The 24,178-nt window shown below is 42.7% G+C and overlaps 1 protein-coding gene across 2 annotated transcripts in view; it reads left to right on the top strand.

The window, feature by feature from the left end:
- The window catches only part of LOC127065330 (MOXD1 homolog 2), a 149,967-nt gene that overhangs the window by 93,849 nt on the left and 31,940 nt on the right, over positions 1 to 24,178 (top strand). For both annotated transcript variants that reach the window (XM_050997514.1, XM_050997513.1), the window contains exon 4: positions 18,702 to 18,851. In XM_050997514.1, coding sequence (XP_050853471.1) covers positions 18,702 to 18,851 — 150 coding nt within the window. The remainder of the gene's footprint in view (positions 1 to 18,701; positions 18,852 to 24,178) is intronic.

The following is a 24,178-nucleotide window of genomic DNA, read 5'->3' as shown; positions in this document are numbered from 1 at the left end:
AATCGATATTACCATAAATTTTCGACAAATTTCAACACGCGACTTTGACGGAAGATTACACGTGCGCCCACACGCTCGCGCGCGTACTTGAAAGATCGTACTCTGATAGGACGCTATCTCGCGGAACGAAGATTCGTCGTCCATTTCTCTCTCTCTCTCTCTTTCTTACACGCACGCGCGCGCACACACTTCTGTCTCGTCTTATAAAGCGGACGTCCATATCTCTGGGTCCAGCTGCCGCCGCTGCTGTAGTTACTCCCGGAGAGCAAAGATTTCTTCCTTTTCTTTCTCTCTTCCTCCGACCTCTTCGTCCTCGAACGAAAGACTCTCTGAACTCCTTCGTATGTGAATGTGTATCAGGAATGATGCATAGAGGCCGAAGGATGAGAGAGAATGAAAGAAAGAGAGAGAAAAAGAGAAGAAAAAGGATAGAGAAAGAGGAGGACGGAGATAGGCCTAAGGAAAGACCGAGGACTAAGAGGTGGAACTAGTTATGGTAATGAGGAGATGCAATGATAGCCTCTCGTCCGCTCCAGCTTCTCTCTCTCTCTCTCTCTCTCTCTCTTGACTTCTTTAGCCTCATCCCGTTCTCGTATGGCAATGATCTTCTTGGACCGCTTACACCTTTTATTCCTTATTGTCCGGTACGGCTGTTATCCGTGTGAGCCGTAATCTGTAGTATCTTCTATCCTCGTCGTACTCCTTTCTACAATCGTATACGCGCGAGCGAGCACGCTCCAAAGGTAGATATAACCTACGTACGCCTTCTTCTTCCTCCTTTGTGTGCGTGGCCAACGTCGTATAATGGGACGGCTGCTCACTTTAAACACGGTAAATAACTCGCAGTGGCGCCGCATTATCTGGAACGCGGACGAGCGCCTTCGTGATTCTTTTTCGTATTCTTCGTATCCTCTATCTCTTTTTTGTCTTCCTTTCTTTCTCTTTCTCGTCTACGTCCTCAATGATGCTTTTCCTCCTCCTTTCCTTCGATTTATCTTTGCTCTTGCCCTTTTCATTTTTGCTCTTTTTTCCCTTTCCTTTCTCTCCTCCCCCCCCCCCCCCCTCTCTCTCTTATCCTCTCTCCGAACGCTTCGTTCTCCCAATTGCGATAACTTTCCGCGAGTATCGCGAACCGACTACGCGAACTTAATTTCCGCTCGTCGTTTGCTTTTAATCCTCGATATTTATAAGCTTTCCTAACTCTCGTGCACGATACTCGTCGATTGTTCGGCAGGTATTCATCGACGAACGATGGAAAGTTCTCGTTGTTTTGTAATTTTAGAGTTACTCTACCAATCTACGCGCGTGTCCATATATAATGTATATGTATAAGGGGAACGATTATGGCGACGTGGGAGGAAACTAAGAGACGCGATATTGCGCGACACACAGGACGATTACTCGAAGTAACCACGAGGATCGTCGTTCTCCGAACGACGAGTAAAGTATACCCTACACGTCTCCGTATAATTCGTATCATAACGCGTACCTGTATCATTCTCAGGACACACCTTGTACGTGTCGCACGTTGGAAATTGCGGTAAGAGAGAGCAGGGATTATGTAGATATATGTAGAATTATGTAGATTCGAACACTTACAACGATGTAATCTATTTGTTGACCGTGAGATAGAGAGCAAAGCAAACAGAGAGAAAGAGAGAAGTATCATAGTTACGTGGGAAGAAAACACGCGCGCAAGAAGTTTTCGTCGCGTTGGTGGAAGGTAGTACAGGCAAAAGGAAACTTCGTTTCGGATGTAGTCGCTTTTGCTCCGCGAGAAAGCACGTCGAAGTTAAAACTTTTCGGTTGGGAGCCTTTGAACCAACGAGGACGAGGACGAGGACGAGAACGACGAGGAGCGTCTAAATTTATTTCGCAACGTGAAAGAACTCTCCTTCTTCTCTTCGTCGTTATGAACCCACCTCCTGGAGTAACAAGTTACAAGAGAATTTTCTTCTTGGCCAACGGGAACGGCTCGGCGTGCAAAGTGCACGAGATAATTGATTATCTTTCGCGCGCGAAGAGAGCGAAGCGAGCGAAGATATAAAAAGAGAAAGAGATGGAGAGAGAGAGTCTCTTGTGTGCGCCGAGTTTCGAGGTAGATTAAAGAGAGAGATTAAAAAATTAAGAAGGATGCGAGATTGGATCTCTGTACTTCGCGATCGCCAATTTATTTCTTAATTAAATCCCACTCCTCTCAGGCGTAGATAATTAAATTAAATCATGCGCGTTCGTCCTCGTGCGTAACTTTTAATTTCCCTTTAGGATATTTTAACGTATCGAACTGTAACATAAATCATTCGACTTTTTATCCGGATTTAATTGAGATCTCCTCGTACGATCGAGGATCGAAGATAATATTCTTTTTCTTTCTCCCTACGTTCCTTGGACGATAGCGTAAACACGCTTCGGTCTTTCTCCTTTTCGTCGAGTCCGAGTCAGGTATGGAGAGAAATCGATTAAAAAGAAAAAAAAAGAAGACGACGAATCGGTGTGTGGCAAGCGATAAGATCCGAGGAATTTTTGAAATTCCTTTCGCCAGCGGCGCGATGCGAAACGGAATTATCTGTAAATTCGACAAATTATCGAACGTGTATCGTTCGTCGTACGCATAGGTACGTAAGGTCGCCACGGAAAAAGGAGAAGATACTCGCGCCTTGTTAAGATCATCGAGTCGAGAAACGGCACGGCCCACTGCTCTTCGTCGTCGTCGTCGTCGTCGGAAGATAAATTCGAGCTATTTGGCTACTTAACTCGCATTAGAGCTAATTGGTATAACGGGGTGTATCCCGTTTAATGATTCCCCACTTTAAAGTCCGACGCGGTTAATTTTCGAATTCGAGCTGTTCTTCGTACGCAGTACTTACGTACGCTCTCCTTCTATCCTTCACTCCTCTCTACGCGACTAACACGTAGCTGTAATTAGTATCGACACCGACGGAACAAGATATCGACGTCGATCGATCCAACATTAACCAACTTCTCGTACCAATTAGCGTTCTTGTCGACTAGTCCGACTTATTTTTCCCGTTTTATTGGAAAACGTCGATATCGAGGTAACGTAAAAAAATGAATTTTAGTACCAACGGTTCCGGTATATCAAAGTCAATATTTCCAACGTTATCTGCATTTGATCCGACGAAAAACCGAGCGATATCTCACCGAAAGAATTAAAGTTTTAGGGAGTTGATCGTTGGAAGACGATTTACGATATATCATTAGAATTCCGTTATTGAAAAATCGATCTATTCGCGATATATCGGAATATCGAATGCTCGATTGAAATAGTTTACAACGATTTTACTCGATTACATACTGTCTGCGTAGATAAACGCATAGAATCGGCGATACGCCACGAATCGTTTCTATAAACGATTTCGATCGAGCGAGAGAGCCGGCTCGCGATCGGGATCATTTCGTTCTGTCCCTCGTTGCAAGCGGATAATGTATCGCGGCCACGACGTGGTTGCGGTCAACCGAGACGCGCGGCTCGTTCGACCGGAATACCAACGGAGGAGACGGCCATGGTAAAGGGAGATGACGAGGGGGATGGGAAGTAAGGAGGCTCTCTTTCGAAAGGCAAAAGAGAGAATCCTTCGATCGTACGTACGCACGTAGGTTCTTACGTTTCGCGTATTGTAACGAGCGGCAATAAGATGGCCGAAAAAAAACTTCTTTCGCGAAGAAAGAAAAGACGAGTGGAGTATTTTACCGAGTTAAGAGCAAAAGACTAAACAAGAAACCGACGAAAAGAGACGTCGAACTCCTGACGTGAGAGGAAGCATAGCGTGATACCGGAGTACTCGCTCATATATCATTCTCTCTCTCTTTCTCGCGCGCGCGCACACACGCGCGCAGCTTCTCTTCTATATCTCTTTTTATTTGTAGAAAAAGGAAAGACAAAGACGGAGATGCTTTATTTTCGTCCGAAGAAAATGGCAATGTTTTTCTTTCGTGTTACTGACAGTTGCTACCCTCCGCGCTTGCGTTCGAATAATCCTCTCTCTTTTTCTCTCTCACGAGTCGAAAAGGGGAAGACATTGACGTGCCGTCTTTGATATCCACTTTCGAGCAAATGAAAGGTACGGAGAGCGTGGAAATGGTCGAGCTCGTTCGACGAGCTCCGACTGGCCTTTTGTGCAACGAGAACCTTGCACGCTGTGGCCCCTTTATGTCCTGTGCCTTGCGTTTCAAAAGTCTGCCTGCGTGCATCGCAACCCGGCCGATGTGATTGAACCGGCCCGATGATGGGGGTGTTAAATACGTTGCTTTCGAGCGTCGATTTTTGTTTCGCTGCTATGGAAAATTCTTTACCATTTCGCTCCAGTAGGCGTGCTGATGCGTAAGTAATTAGACGCGTAATATCCTAGAGATCCTACTCGAGATCATAAAACGTTACGTATATCTAACGGGAATTGATAAATGATAGAACGGAACGAGCTTAAATTCATTTTGTATATTATATTCGAGGGTAAGGGAAGTTTTATGTCGGGGTGTAGAACGGCCTCGAAAGTGGAAGCATTTCCCAGGAGAGAGATGAGAAAGAAACTAGCGGTGGAAAGAAAGACGGATAAATTAATGTCAGCCGCACACTCGTTGTCTGGAAAAAGCAGGTAAATAAGTTATCAAGGAATCTGCCGCAGCGTCTTTTCCACCCTTCCCTCTCCGCTCCTCCTCCTCCTATCCTTTCCTTCTTCGTATTCTTCCTCTCGTTCATCATCCCTCGCTCATCTTTCAAGACATTCGACGAGAAATTAACGAAACGCCGTGCGATTTATCCTACAGCTGATATTTCATCCCCGAAATGATCTCAGCATATACACTCGCACGATTGCTTGTCAAGTAAAATGGTTTTTCGCACAAAGTCGTTACCCAAGGTAAACGAAACAAGACGGACCAAATTACGATCTTCTTCGTTCTTTTCGCCTCTCTTGGCTTACTTTTATTTGTTTCGTTTTATTACTAAAAACGACGTAACTGTCCTTATTTAACAGCAACTCGTTTCGTTAACCGACTGGCAAAGAAGATTTTATTCCGGCGCTTTGGTGGGTCCACTTGCAAATTTTACCCCGTGAAACGCGTATGAGATGAAACAGCGAATTAAAAAGGGTACGCAAAACCGCCCACTTTTTTCACGAAGGAAAATAAGAGAGAGAGAGAGAGAAAATAAAAATATGTCAAATCGTTTTAGGGAATGAGCCTTAATGGAATCGTCCTGGAACGTAGAACGAAATCCACGTTACGACATATAGCCATGGAATTCGCTCGCTCTTATCACGGTAATTTCACAAAGGACGAAGGATTTTCGGCTGCTTGGCATTCCCCACATCCTGTGTACGTCCTCTCGAAGCCGTAGATGGTTGCCTCCATGGCTGACGGTTTCGCCTTCCGACAGAAATGCCGAGCGTTCGTTCGTCTATGATCTCTCTGTCGTCAATGAGAAAGAGAGAGAGAGGGCGAGAGAGAGAGAGAGAGAAGAGTACTCTACACTAGAGCCACGGAGATAGAGAGAAGCTGCAAATATTCTATTTGATCGCGAACACTTTCAAAGCTTAGTAGAATTAGAGCTTTTAGCAGAACGTAGCGGGGCGATAGTTCGATCGATTAGATTTTCAGCGAGGCGTAATGAAAGAGTACGGTGCAACAGGATCGGAGATATAAGTCACGTGATATCGCGTTTTTAACGATACACGCGATTCCTTCTTTATGACAAATTAAATATGTACGAGTCTCGTTTTCTGGCTTGACAGATATTAAACATGGAAAATAATAGTCGGTCGAATCGATTAATCTCTCGAAATAGAAGCGTTTTATTGGCCATCGCTCAAACCATTACGATCAATGACAGCGTTTCGTTTACTTTTAATCAATATCAATTAATGTTTATTATCAACCATTAGAACGGAGTCTTCTATCGCTTTCTTCCTGTCTCTCGCTTTTTGCCCCGATTCATCTCTTCTCTCTCGTCCTACAAAGCACTGTACAATGCTTTCTCCACCACCGTATTCGATCTAAAATATGATAGTCCCCGATAAAAGATGTCAATTCCAGGCCAACTGGACGTTCGTTAAGAACGCTTTATACCGGGTGTTTTCATTCGGCTTTCTGCTAAAATGACAAACGATGGCGTACTCGTGCAACCGTGTATACGAATTTTCGAGAGCTTCCCCTGTAAAAAAAGAAGTTATATTCGATACGAAAGATATCTAATCTCATTACTTTGTCTCCGCATGCAATCTCGAGTAGATAGCTTTCATAATTAATCAGTTGTTCTTTCGTCTGATCGTTATATTATTTAAGTTAAACGCAATTAACGAATCGAAAACGGAATATCTATCGATCGAAGATCGAAGATAACAATTTCAGAATAATCGACTTACGTTCCTTATAATTTTGTCTACGATTTAGTCCGATTCGTTTCGAAACCCCAAATGCGAAAGAATATGCATATACACTCGTCTGGATCGGTGAAAACGAAAAATGTTAGGGAGCGAGAGAGGGAAAGGAGGAGAGAGAGGGGGAGAGAGAGAAAGTGAGAAAAATGGGTACGGAAGGAAGGAGGGGAAACTCACGGAACGTAGGTATAGAAACGTATAGTGGAATCACGGAATATTCTGCGGCTTGGCAAATCGTTTTTCAATAATTGCTCGGCATCGCGTACCACCGGCTACGAATCGCGTCGCAGGAGGCGATGGAGATGGGAAAAACGATCGGTGGTACGTAACGCGACTGAGAGAAAAGAGAATTTTCTCTCGAACCCGCTCGGTTTCTTCCACTCTTTTCCATCGTTCCAAACTCGCGCACTTTCGTGAATACCCCGAATGCCGGAGAAGATTCAAACAAACTAATTGTGGGGCGAAACGCTCTTTGATTTTCGCTTTCGTACGATTTTCTTCTTAACTTAGTGGAAATTCTAGGTCACTTTATACACGACCACCTCCACTAATGGCGATTATCCTTATTCTTTTTCTGCTAAAAAACCGACCTCAAAATCAATCGAACGATTGTTAATCACGTACATTCCGGTTCATTTTTTTATTTGGGAAGGATTAAGAAAAACAGATACTTTCTCTCCTTCTTTGAAATAAGAGACGATTCATCATAGGATAGCGAAGATTACCATAATGTTTTGTTGCGGAGAAACCTCGAATTTACAGTGAGCATCGCCTCGAAAGACACTTTGTAGGTTCCTCGTGGGAATGAAGGCTTGTTTGCCATGGCAAAGGGTATCGAGTTTCATGAAAACAACGTCGTGTTGCGTATACCTGAGTCGATGGGTAGCCATTCCAAAGGTCTTCCCCTTTCTCTCCCTCTCTCTCTCTCTCTCCCTCCCTTTCGCTTTCTGTTACTCCATTTCTCTCCCGAGAATTTGTATGGGCCATCGTAATAATCAATATTCTCGCGTAAACTTTGATTCAAATTTATTAATATCATTTTATTTATCTTAGTCCATTTGTTTATTACGCAACAAGACACGATATACGATGGAAATAGAACAATGTTGTCAACGTTGAAAATAAAATTGATTAAGATCTGAATTACTCGCAAATGACTAATTAACGAAAGAAAATGATTTATATTCGGAGAGATGATACGAGTTCGTTTGACAAACAGCGCGATATCGTTAAGAGCACTTTGTTGTTAGCATCGCATTAAATCGTGGATGTCGCATGAAAATTCAATAAATCTCACCGACAAAGGATTCTCAGCGAGACGTCGGCAATGAGAACGGACTCTCGACATCGAGACGGATTTTTTACGTTTCGCATCATTAGCGACTCGCTCGAGCGTTTTATCGCTTTTTCACGCGCGCCGACTCGTTGACATGCCAGACTTTGCGCGAACGTATTCGCGTTACGTTTAATGAGCTTAATGAGCTGTATCTTTCCTATCGAAATAATTGTGCTTTCGGAGAAATTTTGAATTTCCAAGTCGATGGATATAAAACGATGCGATGCGTTGTTAACGACTAGAACGTTGATTGAAATTAACAAGTTCTTTCATCGACGTCGTCTTTTATTTTCGAAAAGAGAAAACGTTCGAAAGAATCTTGCGGAAAAATATCAGAATGCGCGAGTAAGAAGAAAGAAAGAAAGAAAGGAAAAGAGAAGATAGAAAATGAAGAAACTCGGAATGCGGTTCGATATCTTTTTTCAACGCGAGCCTACCAATCGGACTGACAACGAGAAAGAACAATGTCGCTATTTTTCCATCTGGAATATCCTCGAAACAATTTCGTTCGAGAGAGAACAATGGAAGAAATGTAAAATAATCGTACGACATCGTTGTCCCATTAACTTTCTTACGTTGTTCGACATTGAAAATCGAAGGAAGCATCAAGTCAGCAGAGAAAAGGAACAGTCTGTTTATCGATATATATATATATAGACGAAAGAAAGAAAAGTACGAGGCAAACCGCGAGGAAGGATACCTTTCGCTAATAACGTTTTATCGTTTTTTCATTGAATCTTTCCGAACCCGTGACCTAGGATTACTTTGTTAATTCTAGAGAAAAAAATAAAAATAAAATTATATCCTCTTCTTTATCGAAGCATCGAGATTAAAGAGAAACGTAAATTTCATGAAGAAGGGAAAGAAAGAAAGAACAGAAAATTTCCGGTTAGCAGTAACAACCCCCAATTTGTAATTACAAACTCTAGTTTTATGATGAAAGCTAAGTTTTCTAGGATGAAAGAGAGGTAGCCGAGTCGTCGCGTCGTCTTTTTTCCTCGGAATGAAAAGATCGACCTCGGTGGGTCGACTTTCAAAGCTATCTTCTTCGTGCTTCCGATGGAAGCTCATTGTCGAATCGTCAGTGAAGAATCACCGAGCGTCTTGATGGATGACGAACGATCTCTAATAGTCACCGAAGCGAGCGATAGGCATCGCTGGAAGGATAGAAAGCTTGTCAACCCTCGCGTCATCCCTTTTATCTCTCAACCCTTTTTGCTTCTTAGTATCGAATCTCGTAGGACGAGAAACTTCTCGTGCGCGAGTAATTAGAAATTGTTTCCTCTTTCCGGTCACGTCAACGATCGCATTTCTTCCTTCTTCTCTCTTCCGTCTCTGTGAAGAATACGCGCGCTATTCCAAAGAGATTCGCTCGCTTTTTTACATCGATTTTTCTCCGTTTCCCTTTTTTTTCGGTTTGTCGAATTATTCGTTTCAGGACGCGTCGATGATACGCCGTGTCGCTTTGAATTCGATTATTCGGCGAGGCGAGGTGAACGATGGTCGGAGTGCATTTCTAGCTTCCTGTTTGATGTTTCCTGCGGTCGGCGTTATTTCTGATCGAATAAATTTCGGGAATGGCGATAGAAAGGTGGAACGAGTCAAAAATTATTTGTAATTAATTTTATGATATTTCATGATGTCGACGATCCTTCTTCCTTCGTCAACATCGTTTATTAAATTTACTTCATAATATAACATTTATTTTATTTTCCTATATTTCTAGATATCTCTTCGTTACTCTCATTACGTAGGGATTACCGTAAAGATAACTAAAAAGATATCTACGCATGTTTCGATCGATCGTGTATTTCTTCTAATCCGTTTCTGATCGCGACAACGTTTCATCGTTTACGAACTATGTACAAGACCGAAACAGAACGAATCTTGACGGTAAAGGAGAAGCTTCGAAAATATTTTAAGTTGGTTCCTCGTCTCGTTTATTTCAAGTTTTACAGCCACAGAGAGGATGGTAAGCTTGCTCGATGGTAGAAAATGTCGAAAGTTTTACATCGTACAAGTTGGAACGTTACAAAGACGACAGATGCTCGTAAATACCTTTCTAGGCGTCGCGTCAACTGCTACGAAAGAAAGAAAATGATGGAAGAACCTTAACCCGATAAAAATATGTCATTTGCGGTGGGTAAGAAAAAAAAATCGTGTCTCGATATAACAAAAGGAGGATAAGAGCATTAGTACTCCTTCGGGAACTGTCAGAGCAAAAAATCTTTGGCTTCGATCGAACGACACTACTTTCGATATTAAATTGCAAAAGTAGCGACGCGTCCTTATCGAAATTGGTCTAGACCAGCCGAAAATAGAAAGGATTCCAAGCTCCTCGACAGAACTACAAAGTTAGACGAGCCAATAACAAAGTTCTTTTACGTTTCGTTTTATCGTAAGATTCGACCTGTTTCGATTCTATTGCGGCTTCAATATGGACTGCTATCAATTTCTCGACATAGAGTATATATTTTTGGGTGCGGCATTTTATTATTTACCACCTTCCAGGTACTTCGAAATGAGATTTCAGAGATTTAGAATACTTCTTTAAATATTTATATTTACCAAGAGAAATACTCGCGGATATTAATTCTTAAGGAGAATTAAATTTCCAATTGACAAAAATGATCCAAATAACAAAATGGAGGAGAACGCATCTTTAGATGCGAATTTATTTCAACGTCATGGCCGTCTCGAGAACGATCTGAACGCACGCTCTACGAAAACAGCATATTCGAGACTCGAAATGAAAGTAGCGCGAAGAAGGGGAGAGAGAGAGGCAGTGTCCAGCGCGTCAACCTTTCCTTTCCAATCGTCGCCTCGTTCCATCATTTTCCTTCCTCTCGATGGTCCCTCCGTAAGAATCTCGAATGCGTGCGACTACTCTTCTCCATACCAACCTCAACCCCACCTCGCTCCTCCTCCTCGTCCCTTCGTATAGTTTCACGAGCGACTGAACAGAATCTCGTGAAACCTGCTACTAATATTTATCCTCAAAGTGACACCGAAGACTGCGCGTCCTTCGACGGGAAGGAAAGCGGAGGAGTGGAAGGACGAGATGAAAAGAAAAAAGTCTATTCGATATCTACGATGCTCGTCCGCGAAAAAAGACCAGACCTTTTAACTCGTCGTCGTGAAACACGTGTTAAGTATATTATATGGAAAAGTACATCTTCCATGCTTCTAAAATAATTAACGAGATGAGATCTCGAAGGAACCGTTCGTACTCGAGAAACGACCCGATAAATTTCCCCGTTCTCTCTTTCTCGATGCTCGACGATAAGAGGATCGATGTCGTGTGAAAATTAACCGAATAGCGAGAAACGAACTTATTTTCCCTTTCTCAAAGATTTATACCGTTGTCACCGATCGAGGAGATAGGACGGAATCTCGTCTCCCAGAAAGTCCAGCGATTTAATTCACTCAAGGGAGGATGGACCGTGGAAGAAAAAGAGGGAGGAGTAAAGAAAGATAGATGAAAAGTAAGGGCAGATGTTCAGGTGCGAAATGTTTCAATTTGATTTGCCGCTCGGTCGTTTTCGTGCGTATACAAGGACTTTGCTATCGCGAAGTTCGATCTTTCCCGGAGTAGACTCGTAATCCTTTGGAAGCTTCTCAGATTACTCTTTCTCCATCTTTTTCTCTTATTTACGAGTGCCGTACTCTTTTGACACCCTCCTCGTTTCGCGAGCCCCAAAGGGCTCTCTCCGTTCTCGATGCGTGTCGTACCTGCTTGAAAGAAGACGTTATTGACGTCTCGAAGGTGTTAGAGATCGAGCCAAGTGTTTCTCTATTTCTTCTCACTTTTTTCTTCTTTCCTCTCTCGAAACGAAAGAAACGCGCCGACTCGACCATTTTACAAGTCCACGCCAAAGATCAAAGTAACAGGAAACGACGTGGGCTCTTTGAATTCTCCTTACTGGAGAGTTTCTAGTGAAATTGGAGGCGCGATAAAACGATCTTTCCACGATCTTGAATGTCGTCTTTTCCTTTTTATTACTTGTCTCGTTCCAAGTGATCAAGGCATTCAATCAATTTCAATACTTTTTTCTTAGATCCTTTTACTTACGATTGGTTTGACTTTTGTTATTAGTTTCGGTTTAAAAGAATTTCGCTCATCTGCAAATAAATGCCACGAGAATTACGATAAAGTGAGACGGAAGAAACTTGTGCGACGTCGCGGTAACACACATCTCTCGTTCTTTTTTTTCCCCTATTTCTCGTCCTTTCTAACTTTTTCGAAGACGGCGTATACCTACGTACGTCTCTCGTCACGATAGGATCGCGTTTTATTCCGACACGATTAACGTCGTTGACGTTCTCCAAGCACGCTCGGAGAGGACCCTTTACCGAGCCCTTTCGAATCCTTCGAACGATTTAAGAAGCCCGTGTCGACGGAGTACGAAGTAGACAATCGGAGAATGGGATCGCGAGTCGAGTTTGGTCTTACAAAACGATCGCGAGATGGGACGACGGATTTAACGGGCTCTTGGTCGAGCTGCCTGGGAAAAGGTCCAAAGAGAGTCGAAGAAGGGAGAAAGAGAGAGAGACAGAGACAGAAAGAAATAAAAAAGGCAGAGTCTGAAAGGCTAGAAAATTATATTTCATCTCGTAATTTATATGGCCCTTCGTGATTACATATATATATAAGAAATAGTTCGGTTGTTAAAAATTGAAGGAATAAAGAACTTCTTTCTCTTTCTCTCTCTCTTTCTCTCTAACGATTCGATAGACGTGAAGATAAGAAAGAAAGAAAAAGAGAGATGAGTAGAAGGTTGGTTCAGTGAGAAAGCAAGAACGAAAAGGACCCGTTATGGAGATGGGTTCCAACAACGGACAATGGGTTTGTCGAGGGTCTGAATTCATAATCTTCCGACCTAACGGAGGCCGCACGAATCCCGAGCCACGATGATCCAAATATGTTTTCTGTATAACAAAACGCTTTTATAAATGTTTATCATCAATTTAAATATTATCTGATGCGGGTGGCATTCAAGGGGTTAGGGAGTCGTCGTCGAACGCCGCGGTAGCCTCGGTATTAGTGGTCCAGAATCTTTCTTCCTTTCTATCGAGTTGAAAAAAGAAAGACGAGAAAGAGAATGAAAGAGTGAGGGGAGAGAGAGAGAGAGAGAGAAGATGAAGAATGGCTCAGAGATTTTTCACTGCCTACCGCAGAGCGTCTTTACGTCTTTCGGCCTTCCTTTCTTCGTCGGCAAGTCTCATTCTTTCACACACACGCACGCTTCTTCTTTTTCTATCTCTCTTTTCGTCTTTTATGCTCCTCGGATGTAGAAGTTACGAATGAATTAGACCAAGGAAGAGCAAACTCTGCGAGCTCTCGTCTCTTTTCCCTTTCGTCGTCGTCGTCGTCGTTCGGCTTGCTCGATGAACGGTGACTTTTTTACCACGGCTATATCCGAACGTCAATTTTCTTTTGTAAGAACTCTCTCTCTCTCTCTCTCTCTCTCTCTCCCCTCTCTCTCGTATTAATCTTCGCCATTTCTTCCACCAGACTTTGGCGGCACGATCAAGAGTCCTCCGTGGATCTACCGATCGTTCTTTTGACTTCTTTTTTTCAAGCGATGGAGAAAGAAAGTAAAAATGGAGGATGGTTGTTAACTATCGATTATTGCTTCGTTAACTACAAGTGTGTACGAAATCTCGTGAAAGTAAATCAAGCCCACGTTTTTTCGTAAGAATTATTTCGTTTCGTTCGTTGAACACGACTGTGTTCTAAAAAATGACTAAAGCGTGACGTAGCTTTTCCTAAAATTTATTTCGCACATTCTACGAATACAAATCAACGCGAATTGCAAGTAGATTGTTCTTTCTTACGAGAAACGATACCGCGTACGAAGTCACACGGTGAAGAGATAAAACGAAATTTATCCTACGATTCGCTCGGAAGTTGTAACTCCGTCATTTACGAGCTAATGGTTTATTACGAGATCGGTAATCGAGAAAACGCAACATCGTTCATTTTACAATCGAACGAATGCCTTTTTTCTTTGCGTAATGTTTTTTTTTTTTTTTTTTTTTGGTACGACGGCGACGTTTACATTTCTATTCATTTATTTATCTCTTACTTCAAAATGAAATAAGAGAAAATGGAAGAAAAGGGTCAGAGTAGCGCGCTTCCAAGCGCGCGAGTCAGCATCGAGCGATATTAAATACGACGAGGATGATTTACGAGCGCGATGAATCGCTTTCTGGAATCTTTCTCCTTTTAGAAGCAAGATACGTATCCAGGGACGAAGCAACGAGAACATACGGACGCTAGTATTTAGATTTTTCGAATATAGAGAGGAGATAGAGGATGAGTGAAATAAATGGAGACTGGTAACAAAGTGGAATAATAGATAATCTCATGAAATTTTATCGCATATATAGCACCCTTTAACTATAAATTATTATTAATTCGGAATCGCTAGCATCGCTACGAAATGAGAAGGCAAACTTTCTTATTGCGATTCGATGTAACGATAACTTTATGTAATTTATCGAACGACGTAAAAGACGTAAAACGTTTTTAGTAGGTACCACGATTAACGTCAAGATGAATCGTGTCTCGAATAATTCTAACCGAGCGTAGTTTTTTACGTGCAAGCTCCTTTCTTTTTTTTTTTATCTCCGTTTATTACGGTCACCCTACATTCCCTTTATCTGTAGCGCTTCCTTTACGTACTTTTTCTCGTTGTCCGCCAAAGAGGCGAGCGAAAGAAAAAGCGAAACGGCGACGGCATCCGTAAAAAGCGGTGATTTTGTAAAATCCAGCCTTTCGATTATCTCGAACCGTCGTGGTCTGAATCGAAACGAGGCTGCGAGAGAATAGGGGAAGAGAAACGCCATTCCACCACGTGCATGGATGACACTCGACCACGTTCCATATGATCCATTAACCTTTAACGTCCGGACCGCTGTACCATACCAATTAGCGATCTCGACTTATTACTCGCGGTTCTCTAATCCCCTGAATAGGCATACCATCCTTCGTAAAATCTATTTTCTTTCTCGAAAGTATACGTAATGATACTTCGTACGAAGACCTTCGTAAAAGATATCGTCGTCGGTATTCTCGATGCTGGTCAGTCGTACGCGGTTCAGGCGAGTCCATCGAGCGTGACGTTTCTAAACAAGTAACCGGAGTATCGATTTAATCGTTCTCGAGCGCGTAACAACGCCCTTCTCTGAAAAGGATATAAAAAAGACTGTCCATACATTTCCTAGAGCGCAATTTCTTCACAGCGAATTGGCAGATTCTCCTAATTCCACGAATAAATGTAAAACGTCCTTTCACGCTCGATCGCAACTTCTCGTTAAACAATTAACACCATTCGCATATCGTTTCATCGGCAGAGGGTTGAGTGACCTTAGTTATAACAATTTCGTGGGATATCGGAAGATTAAAAAATGACATTTCCCCGTTCCCGTGTATCCGCTCGCACGCTCGCTCGCGTGCATCTACCACTACTATTGTTCGTTTTAAAGCGCATATAACGAGAAAGTAAAGCCGTACTCGCTCTTATCGGATTCGCCAGATCTAGGAAACGAACGCTGTGTAGGAATGGTTATCTCGTAGCGACGATTTCCATGCTCCGTGTTGCCTTCATGCAATTTTTTTCGATCGCGTGTCGATACAAACAATAGCTTTCTCTCTCTCTCTCTCTCTCTCTCTCTCTTTCTCTCTCTTTCTTTCTTTCGCTCTTTTCCGCTCTTCTCGTGTACCATGCTTCTCGTTGCTCGACGCGTTATCAATTTCATTATTTCAGTAGAATGCGTTGGGATAGCCGTCGTGCGTTTCACGCTCGAGAAAAGTGAGTAAACGTGCTCTTCCTACCAGATATACACACGCAACACTCATGCGAATTCTCTTACTTGTTTGTTTTCTTTTGCGTGTGTATATCTCTCTCTCTCTCTCTCTCTCTTTCTCTCTCTTTGTCTCTGTTTTTGTTTCTGTGTCTGCTCCGTCTCTCTCCCTCCCTACCTCTCTCCCTCTTTCGACGTTTTTCAACCTTCACGGATGTAATCAAGGATGAAAAACGCGACGATTACGCGAAGAGCGGCAGACCTTTCTCGTCCTTGTCGAAGAATCAAGATGAGAGGGACAGAGTAAATATCATTCTCGTTCGTTGGATCGTCAACGAGGCGAGTTTTACTGCTTTGGAGTAAATTGTCGTTTGTGCCTGACGAGATAATATCGCTAAATATCTTTGACGTTTCCCCGCGAGCTTGCATGCTTTCGAGAGCTCTCCCGGTCGACAAAGATCTCGATTTTACGCTTTCCCGGGTGCTTTCAATATGATCACGTCTTTTATCGTACGAAAAGATGATTGAAACACGAAGGAGAGTTCTCGAAAAGAATTTCTTTCTTTCACGAGAGTTCTTTCGTGCTTCGCTGACTTTTATTTTTCTTATCGATTTCACGAGTTTTCCTCGTGTTCGAAAAACACTAGAAGCTTTATCTCGGACGATCGACGGCTTCGCGCTGTTGTATGATTTACATGAACTAGACTAATATACGATTGGACGACTTTATAAAATAGCGCATACGTCCGTACTATTTACTCTTAACTGCAACGAGAGTCGAGACACTCGTAAAGTTCCATAAAGGATCAAGGGTATCGTACGAGTACGTTTATTTACCGAATTTTATACAGTGGAAAATCGCGAGAGTATCGATCGATCGTAACGTCGAATGAAATCGTCCAGAGTTCGTGTCAGTTATTCCTCGATTTGGACTCATTCGGCTTAGCGTCGCATCGTGCCGAATCGACCTTTTACGTTCCTTTGCTGTAAACCCCCCTTCACGGGGTCGAACGCTCATAAAATTAATCGTCGTCAATTGATTCGTCATTAGCCTTGTTCCTTACAATTCCCAATTGTAATTCTCTCTAATAACAGCGTTACAATAATCGTTTGAAAGACGTCTTCCGTCTTCGAGGAAATCGAAAATTTTTCTACAAATGCCTTGTTAACGAACAGTTCCGCCGGACGAAAATGAACAGGTTGATAGTAATTGGTACGACTGCTTGGACCGTGAAATCGGTTCGGTATGGAATCTACTCGAATGCGTACCCCGTCCACGGAAACACGATTTTCCACGTGTGTACCTATATATTTAATGGACGTATGTACATACGCGCTCACATACACGTCATACGGATACGATGAACTCACGTGCGCTAGCGGCAAATGCATGGCGATAAACGTGACGTACGGCGAACAATCGGACGAAAAGAGAATTATACTTCTATGCGTACGCGTACGAAGCTCGCGACCGTCCACCTTTCATCGTTTATAACTTTATATCGTTGCTTTATAAAGCCGGTCTTTTCTCTTCGGGCCCGCAAACGTTGTAAATCGCGCATTGAAAGTCGAAGAGAATAGAAGAATATTTTTACCATAAAAGTGTAAATTAAACGATTAACTTCAATAAACGATGATTATTGGAGCATGTCATCGTTATCGAATGGGTACGAGGTATCTGTTAAATAAAAGTATGTAACGAAAGAACACATCCTCGAATACTCGCAAAAGCGAGCGACGCATTTCTGTACGCATAGCATTGAACGTCCCGTAATATTCTCGTACTTAATCGTACCCCATCGACGTCGACGAGCACGTGCTTTGATCTCGTCTAGATACGGGCAATTAAACCGCGGCCATTGGCCGGTTATAGCCTGGACCGAAGCGTCGGCCGGACCAGAGCCGACAACGGCACGAGCTGAGCGCTCCTATACCGTCGCGCCCCGTCTATGACAACGCACGAGCTGACGGAGTATTGTGCGAGCGGTGAATTGGTCCGACATAATTGCTATAATTGCTCGTTATGTTGAATCCCCTAGCGTCGCGACGTGCCTCCGCATACCTCCTGGTTTTGCTGGCTCTTTTCTGATGGAACATGAAAAGAGTCAAGGAATAGAGAGTATGCCGACAAAAAAGAATCTTTTTTATTCTTTCTTTTCAATTTTCATCCAAAATGTATTCCTTTTTCATTAAACTTGAACAAAAAAAGAAGGATTTGCTTCGAAAGTTTTCGACGAACTAATCACCGTGCGACAAAGTTAGCGAAGAATGGAAAGGAAAAAGGAAAAATAACGGAGAACGAGAGAACAAAAAAGGGAGTGAAATTGCCATATAAAAGCGAGCGAACCGAGTCGTTCTACGATAACGCGCGTGACTTCGACGACGCACGGGATCGGCCTTTGCGGCTAAATTCAATTTTAATAAAGCCTGTTCTGGAAAGTGGATAGGGTAAAAGAAGGTGGAAGGTCTGATAGAGAGAGAACGAAAGAGAGAAAGTCGACGTAGAAGTTAAAAAGAGAAAGAGGAAACCATCTGGCGGAGAAAAGAAAAGGGATCCTTTACGAGCGAACAATGGCATCGAATCGTTTCGAAAGGCGTCGTCCTATCGTCTACCTCGTGTCGGTCCTTTTCGAAGCGTGCAAGCAGAAGCCGAAGAGCCGCGGCACCTCCGCCACGAGATAATTATATCGAGGCGGCAGTGCGGAATCCGCCAGAAAAACTTGTCCTCGAACCTATCGGAGAAGGTTTCGAGCTCGCTCGACGGCTAACTAACTTCGTCTCGTTCGTCCGATCACTTCGACGCTTCTCTTTAACCATGAGTGTCTTTCATGACTCTCTCTCTCTCTCTCTCTCTCTTTCTCTACTCCATTGTTCTCCTCTTCTTTCTCTATTTCTTAGCCTCGGACGTCCCTCGTGTCCTCGTCGATGACCGAAGCAAGACATTTTTGAAATTATTTATCTTTGATTTTTTATGTCATCGCGTTTTAATATTTAATTCGATTTTTGCGTTGAAATTCGCTGTGAAATTTTCTAGGAATTTTACATTTCTCCAATTTCGGTTTTCTACGTTTTTGTGTAACGCTTCGACGGAACTAAATTGCGGTTTCGAACGGTGTAATTGGCAGAGAAACTCACCATTGTGGTACCCTCGTTTGTTACAGGATCGACATATGAAGGATGTGAGCAAGGATCCAGAGGTGGATTCGAGCCAAGATTATCGTCTCCTATTGGGTTACGAGAACAAGACGCACACCGTGTTACGTTTCAGCAGAAGATACGACACATGCGACTCCAGGGATCTCAAGATCACGGTAAGTGAAATGATTTGCGAGCGATGCTGAAGCTGACAAACCCTTGGCCGGTGATACGACGCGTTCAGGACTTGTCATTCCAGCGAATTTCAGTTATTATTATTTCGATAATTGTCACTTTCCAGTAATTAATCAATTTTATGCCACAATTATTTCGTACACGGTACCCGTCGAAAATTTAATCGATAATTCGTTGTAGAGATAACTGACGAAGCATTCTGCCACGATTTAGGGACGAAGGAATAGATTTACGTCGAGCACAAAGCGTAAATTACTACTCGATCAAATTAGGATGAGATTATACATAGGAACGATCCTCGAGCGGAGTCGAAAAGTATCTAAAGTCGAAAAGTCGTGTTATCGCAACTTTTCTTACCTCGGGATTCTACTTTGATAACAGAGTAGGATGCCCTACTTCTTTATTTCACCGGTAATTAACTCAGAAATAGATTGCACGATAGAGCCACCCACTCGCCGTTGGTGTTCGGTTCAGGCTTTACTCGAAGAAAAGAGATTACGAGCGTGTTACGATTTGCTTTAAGCCGTACAGCCTGGAATTTATGGCGGGCCACGATAGGACACGAGAATTCTCAAGGCTGCTGTGCTTCGATAATGCTCGGATCGATGCACATCCCGATTCGCTTCGTTTCCTCTTTCTCTCTCTCTCTTTTTTTTTTTTCGATTAGCCGATTTTTCATCGAATCGAAAGTTTAGACGAGAAGAAAGAAGAATTTATATCGGACGGATAGAAAAAGAAAAAGAGGAAACGATAGTTAAAGAGAGTGGAAAAAGCGTTAAGTATTGGACAAGATCGTAATTAGCGAGGTAACATCCGGTGTCACCATGGCAAAAGTCTTTCCGACGTTCCAGCCGAAGGTTATCGTTCTGCCTCGGAGTTTCTCCTCGATGCTAATCACCGCTCGTACCGACCTAATGATCCGCTAATACGCGCTTATTACTTCGGCAGCAAGCCGAAGACGTGGCTCGAAACTGCGTTGTTAACATTTTCCGCGTCTACGCGGCAGGAAGTCGCGCGGAACACGTTCTCGACGTAATAGTTTCTCTTCGCATCTCTATATCCAAATATAAAGTCCCTACATAATACGTATTTATGTATACGTATACAATATATACACGTAAAGGAAGTCTCGTCAAATTTCCGAGAACCTTATCTTTTATTTATTTATTTTTTGTTATTAACGAAACGCGTTCGTTTACATGTTATGAAACCAAAATATCTGCATGACCGAATCGAGTTACCCTGTACACGCGCGAATGCCTCGTAGGCGATACGCTTTACGTAAATATTCGGTATACATATGCCGAGGCTCAAATATTGGCAGCTGATTACGAAAGCCATCGATGCTGACGCTGTCAATTTTCTCGTTTCGACGTAGATCGTCTTCTTACATGGAAAAGAAAAATCGTCGTCAAAATTTTTACGAATCATCTCTCTTTTCTTAACGATAAGCTCGTATGCTTTGTCGAGGTAGAAGATAAAGGAAGAAGAAAAAAAGAAATATCTAATCGCGAAACAAAACGTGACGTCGATCCCGATAGAGAATCCGTGACAAAGAAACTGCATGCCGTGCATGTACCATGATTTCTCTCTCTCTCTCTCTCTCCCTCTCTCTCTCTCCTTTCGTCCATTTTGCTACAGGAATGTCCATCTAACCGTTGAGTCATCGAAATACTTTCCAGCAAAAATAGAACGAGTCGGAGGATATTCTATTGAGAGAGGACAAACGAACGAGTCAGCCCTGTTCCTTTTCTTTCTCTCTTTTTCTTGCTTCGAGTTTTTTCTTTACCCGTTTCTTTTTTCTCCCCTTCTAACGTACCAGTCTCGTTGATGTATCGTTGTGCTACGTGTACGTCATATTTTCGCGTGTCGTATCTTCTTCGTGTTCCTCGAGAAGGATCTGAGATTGGTTCGAAAGATTGAGAGCCGTCTTCTCTTACCTCTCTTTTCTTTCGAATGTTAATTAATATCTCATAATTTTCAACGATCGACTCGTTTTCAAACGAAAATACTCCATATATATCTCATGAACAGTCATAATTTTTTTATCCAAAACAAAGCTCGAGAACAAAGTTCGAGAAAGTTTCTCAAACGCTCTTGTCGCAAATTCGCGAATTCATTGGAATATCTGTTGGTAGACAGAACGTGCGCGTTGGGAATCGACGACGCTTACACTATCATACGTTCCTCGAATCCATTGTTATTCGTACCGTCGGTCGTGGTGAATTAATTGAATGAACATCAAATTAAGCAACGTTCTGTCGTAACCGGCTTACGTTAGTGTTGAGGGGAGGTAGCGCGGTGAAGGTGAATGGGGGTGCAACGTTTCGATCGGGTATTAATATTACTCGGCTTCCTCCGGCCTGTCTCTTTGTTTTAGTATGCAGACAGTTTCATCAGTGTGACGTGAAATTAAGCTTAGCTGTGCCGTAGATGACACGAGTGCTACGTCGTCTTGCGAAACGTTGGTATTTCTCCAACTGTTTCCGTCTCTCTTTCTGTCTCTTTCTACACACATACACGCGTAATACTCCTTCGCTCCTTACCACAACTGACGTTCTCTTTTTCTTTCCGCGTATTTCCTTCGTCTCTGAGATGTTAATTGGTGCGATAACCGCGTCAAAGTCGAAGCGCATAAAGGCAATCGTCTTAAGATTTTCCAAAGAACAAGCTATTTTCTTGTCACTTTGTACGAAACGGAAGATTCGGATGTGTTTTCTATCGGGAAATTAAAATCGATAAAAATTGGGAGAACGATTTAAAAGTATCCCAGCGAGAGATTATGAACGCCTCACGTTGGAATATCAAATGAAGATTGGAAAGGGAAAAACACGGAGGGAAAAAAGTCGTACGTAAAAAAGGGGGAAAACGCAGGTGGATCGTGTCGGTGGCACGCTCATCACGTGTGCAGTTTCTCACCGAGGGAAAAAAGTTGCGGGATACTCGGAAACGATGGTAAAATACTTCCGCTCGTGCGAATCAAAAGATATCCAGTGTCTTTTAGGTCGATCGATAGATCCTACGAATAATTAATTATAATTAAATGAAAACGTTCGATCTGTTCTCGTTGAAATATCGAAAATCTGAATAAAGAGGAATTGCGAGAGAGGAAGGAACGATCCAACGGTTCGTCGACACCGATGAAAAATCCCGATGAAATTCTGTCAAGGATCCGATGTAGAACGAGAACGAGAACGAGGTAATGCGAACGGAACGGACTACCGATTCTTATAGAAGTCAGAAAAGTTCCAAGGGGACACGTTGCGTTTGATGGATTTCCCTTGCGAGATACTAGCGTTTCTCGGCAACTGGACACGAACGAAAAATTTTTCGGTAAGGATATAACCAGCCTTTCCTTCTCCCACCCTTTTCGCCCACTCGTAGAATCTTCCAAAGAATGTCCATTTCGAAAGATTCTCGAGAATAGCCGTTTATTACCAGGTGCCCGTTGGAGTTCCTCTTTCGCTCTGAATCCTCTTGAGTGCAGTGTCGATGAGGCAGGTGAGGAAGAGGCGGTAGGAGCTTGGTTGAGAGGATCGTAAGCTTCCATGCATCGAAGAGGACGATGTCTCTGGAAAAAGGGACGGCTCCAATGGAAGTGGGACTGAAAGCGGCTCTGTGAAAGGAGCGAAAGAGAGGGATAGAGGGAAAGAGAAAGAGGATGAGGGCAATATATAGGAAGGTTCTGCTAGGTAGATCGCTTCTACCTTGCGAACGGAATTGGCTAGCTGACCCGCTTCCGCGCTTCTATTCCACCTTCTATTCGCGGCCGTATCTAGTTTACCACTTTGGACAGTCGGAAGGTCTCTCTTTCTCCCCCCCCTCTCTCTCTCCCTCTCTTTTTAACCTTCTCTCTATTCCGGATAGCGGAACCGATCACTATTCCAAATAGACGCTTGGATGTAAAAGGAAAATCGAATTTGACCGATGCTGGTCGGAAGAGAGAAAGAGAAAAGTACCGTGTATGTGAGAGAAAAACGAGAGAGAGAGAGAGAGAGAGAAAGGGCGATGGCCAGCAGGTGCAGCGTTCGATCGTGAACGCTCAAACACGTATATGACTTTAGAGAGGTGGAGTAGGGTGAAGGGTGAACTTGGAGGAAGCTATCGAACGCGACGGGAAATCGAATCAAGGAGAAAGAAGATTTTCGTGCGAGACCTCTGCTTGGGATGACGAACGTTTGAAGAGAATTATACCGCTGATTGAATCTCCGATCGTTTCGGATCTATTCGATTAGTTAATGGATCAGGATGGAAGGTAGGAGAAGAGAAAATTCGGCGATTGATTTGGTTCTTACCGTTGACGGATGGAAAAGCAAAGTTTGCAGACCTAATGATTTCTCGACACAACAGTTGTTCGATTCTATCAGAAAGATTTTAATATTTATATCCGCTAGAGTAATTTATGTGTAAGGAAATACGATGTACCTATCGGATAAAACGATCGAGGCGATGAAAACTATTATAAATTCTTCGAGTTAATTTACGCGTTTTTTCGTTCGGAGACCCGATTCATCTCGAGAATATGTGTCCCTGGATAAAATATAACTCGGTTGTGTATCTTTCGAGCGAAATAAAAATAAAAATAAAAAAAAAAGAAATAAAAAAGGAGAGAAGAAAAGACTAAACACGAGTAGGACGGAGTTGCTACGCGTTCCCCGGAGACGACCTTTCTTCCTTCGCGATCAGTCCCGGAGGCGAAAAAGACGTGGAAGAAGAATGTGATCTCGGATCGTAGGCGCCAGTTGCGTCCATTTATTGAATTTCTATCTCCCACGTGAACTCGTTAAAGAATGAAGAAATCGTAAAAGAGAGTGATCCTTTCCCAACAACATTTTCCAAGAAATATTCTCGGCGGTCTTTTTAAAACATAACTATCTTCCTCTCAGTATCCAAATTCCGTCGCCGAATATCCAGAGTAAAGAGTAACTTATTATCAAACTAATTAAAGCTACCTTTTAATTTAATAACCTCCGTCCTCGTTTTATTTAATTTCAAGGCAAAACTTTCGCGAAGCGATTCCGCGAATTTCCTCTTCTCTCAGAATTATAATAAACTTATTAACTTGTCATTTAACAATGCGTCTACAGTGTATGAAGAAGTTATACCGAAAGCGCCTGACGTTATATACACGATATACTTACATAGGTATATACATAATTACGAGTAAAGTGTTCGTTTGCTAGAATTTCCACAAAGGAATAAAAGAGACAACTAAGTTAAACCACCACGTGTGTTCTTCCGTTTGGTAGATATTTTTTTTGCCTTCTTCGAAACAATCTACTTTCTTACATCTTTCTCTCTTGTTTCT

The sequence above is a fragment of the Vespula vulgaris genome, chromosome 7, assembly GCF_905475345.1.
Source record: "Vespula vulgaris chromosome 7, iyVesVulg1.1, whole genome shotgun sequence".
NCBI lineage: Eukaryota > Metazoa > Arthropoda > Insecta > Hymenoptera > Vespidae > Vespula > Vespula vulgaris.
Note: the sequence above shows the minus strand (reverse complement) of the source record. Positions and strands in the feature narration are given on the sequence as shown.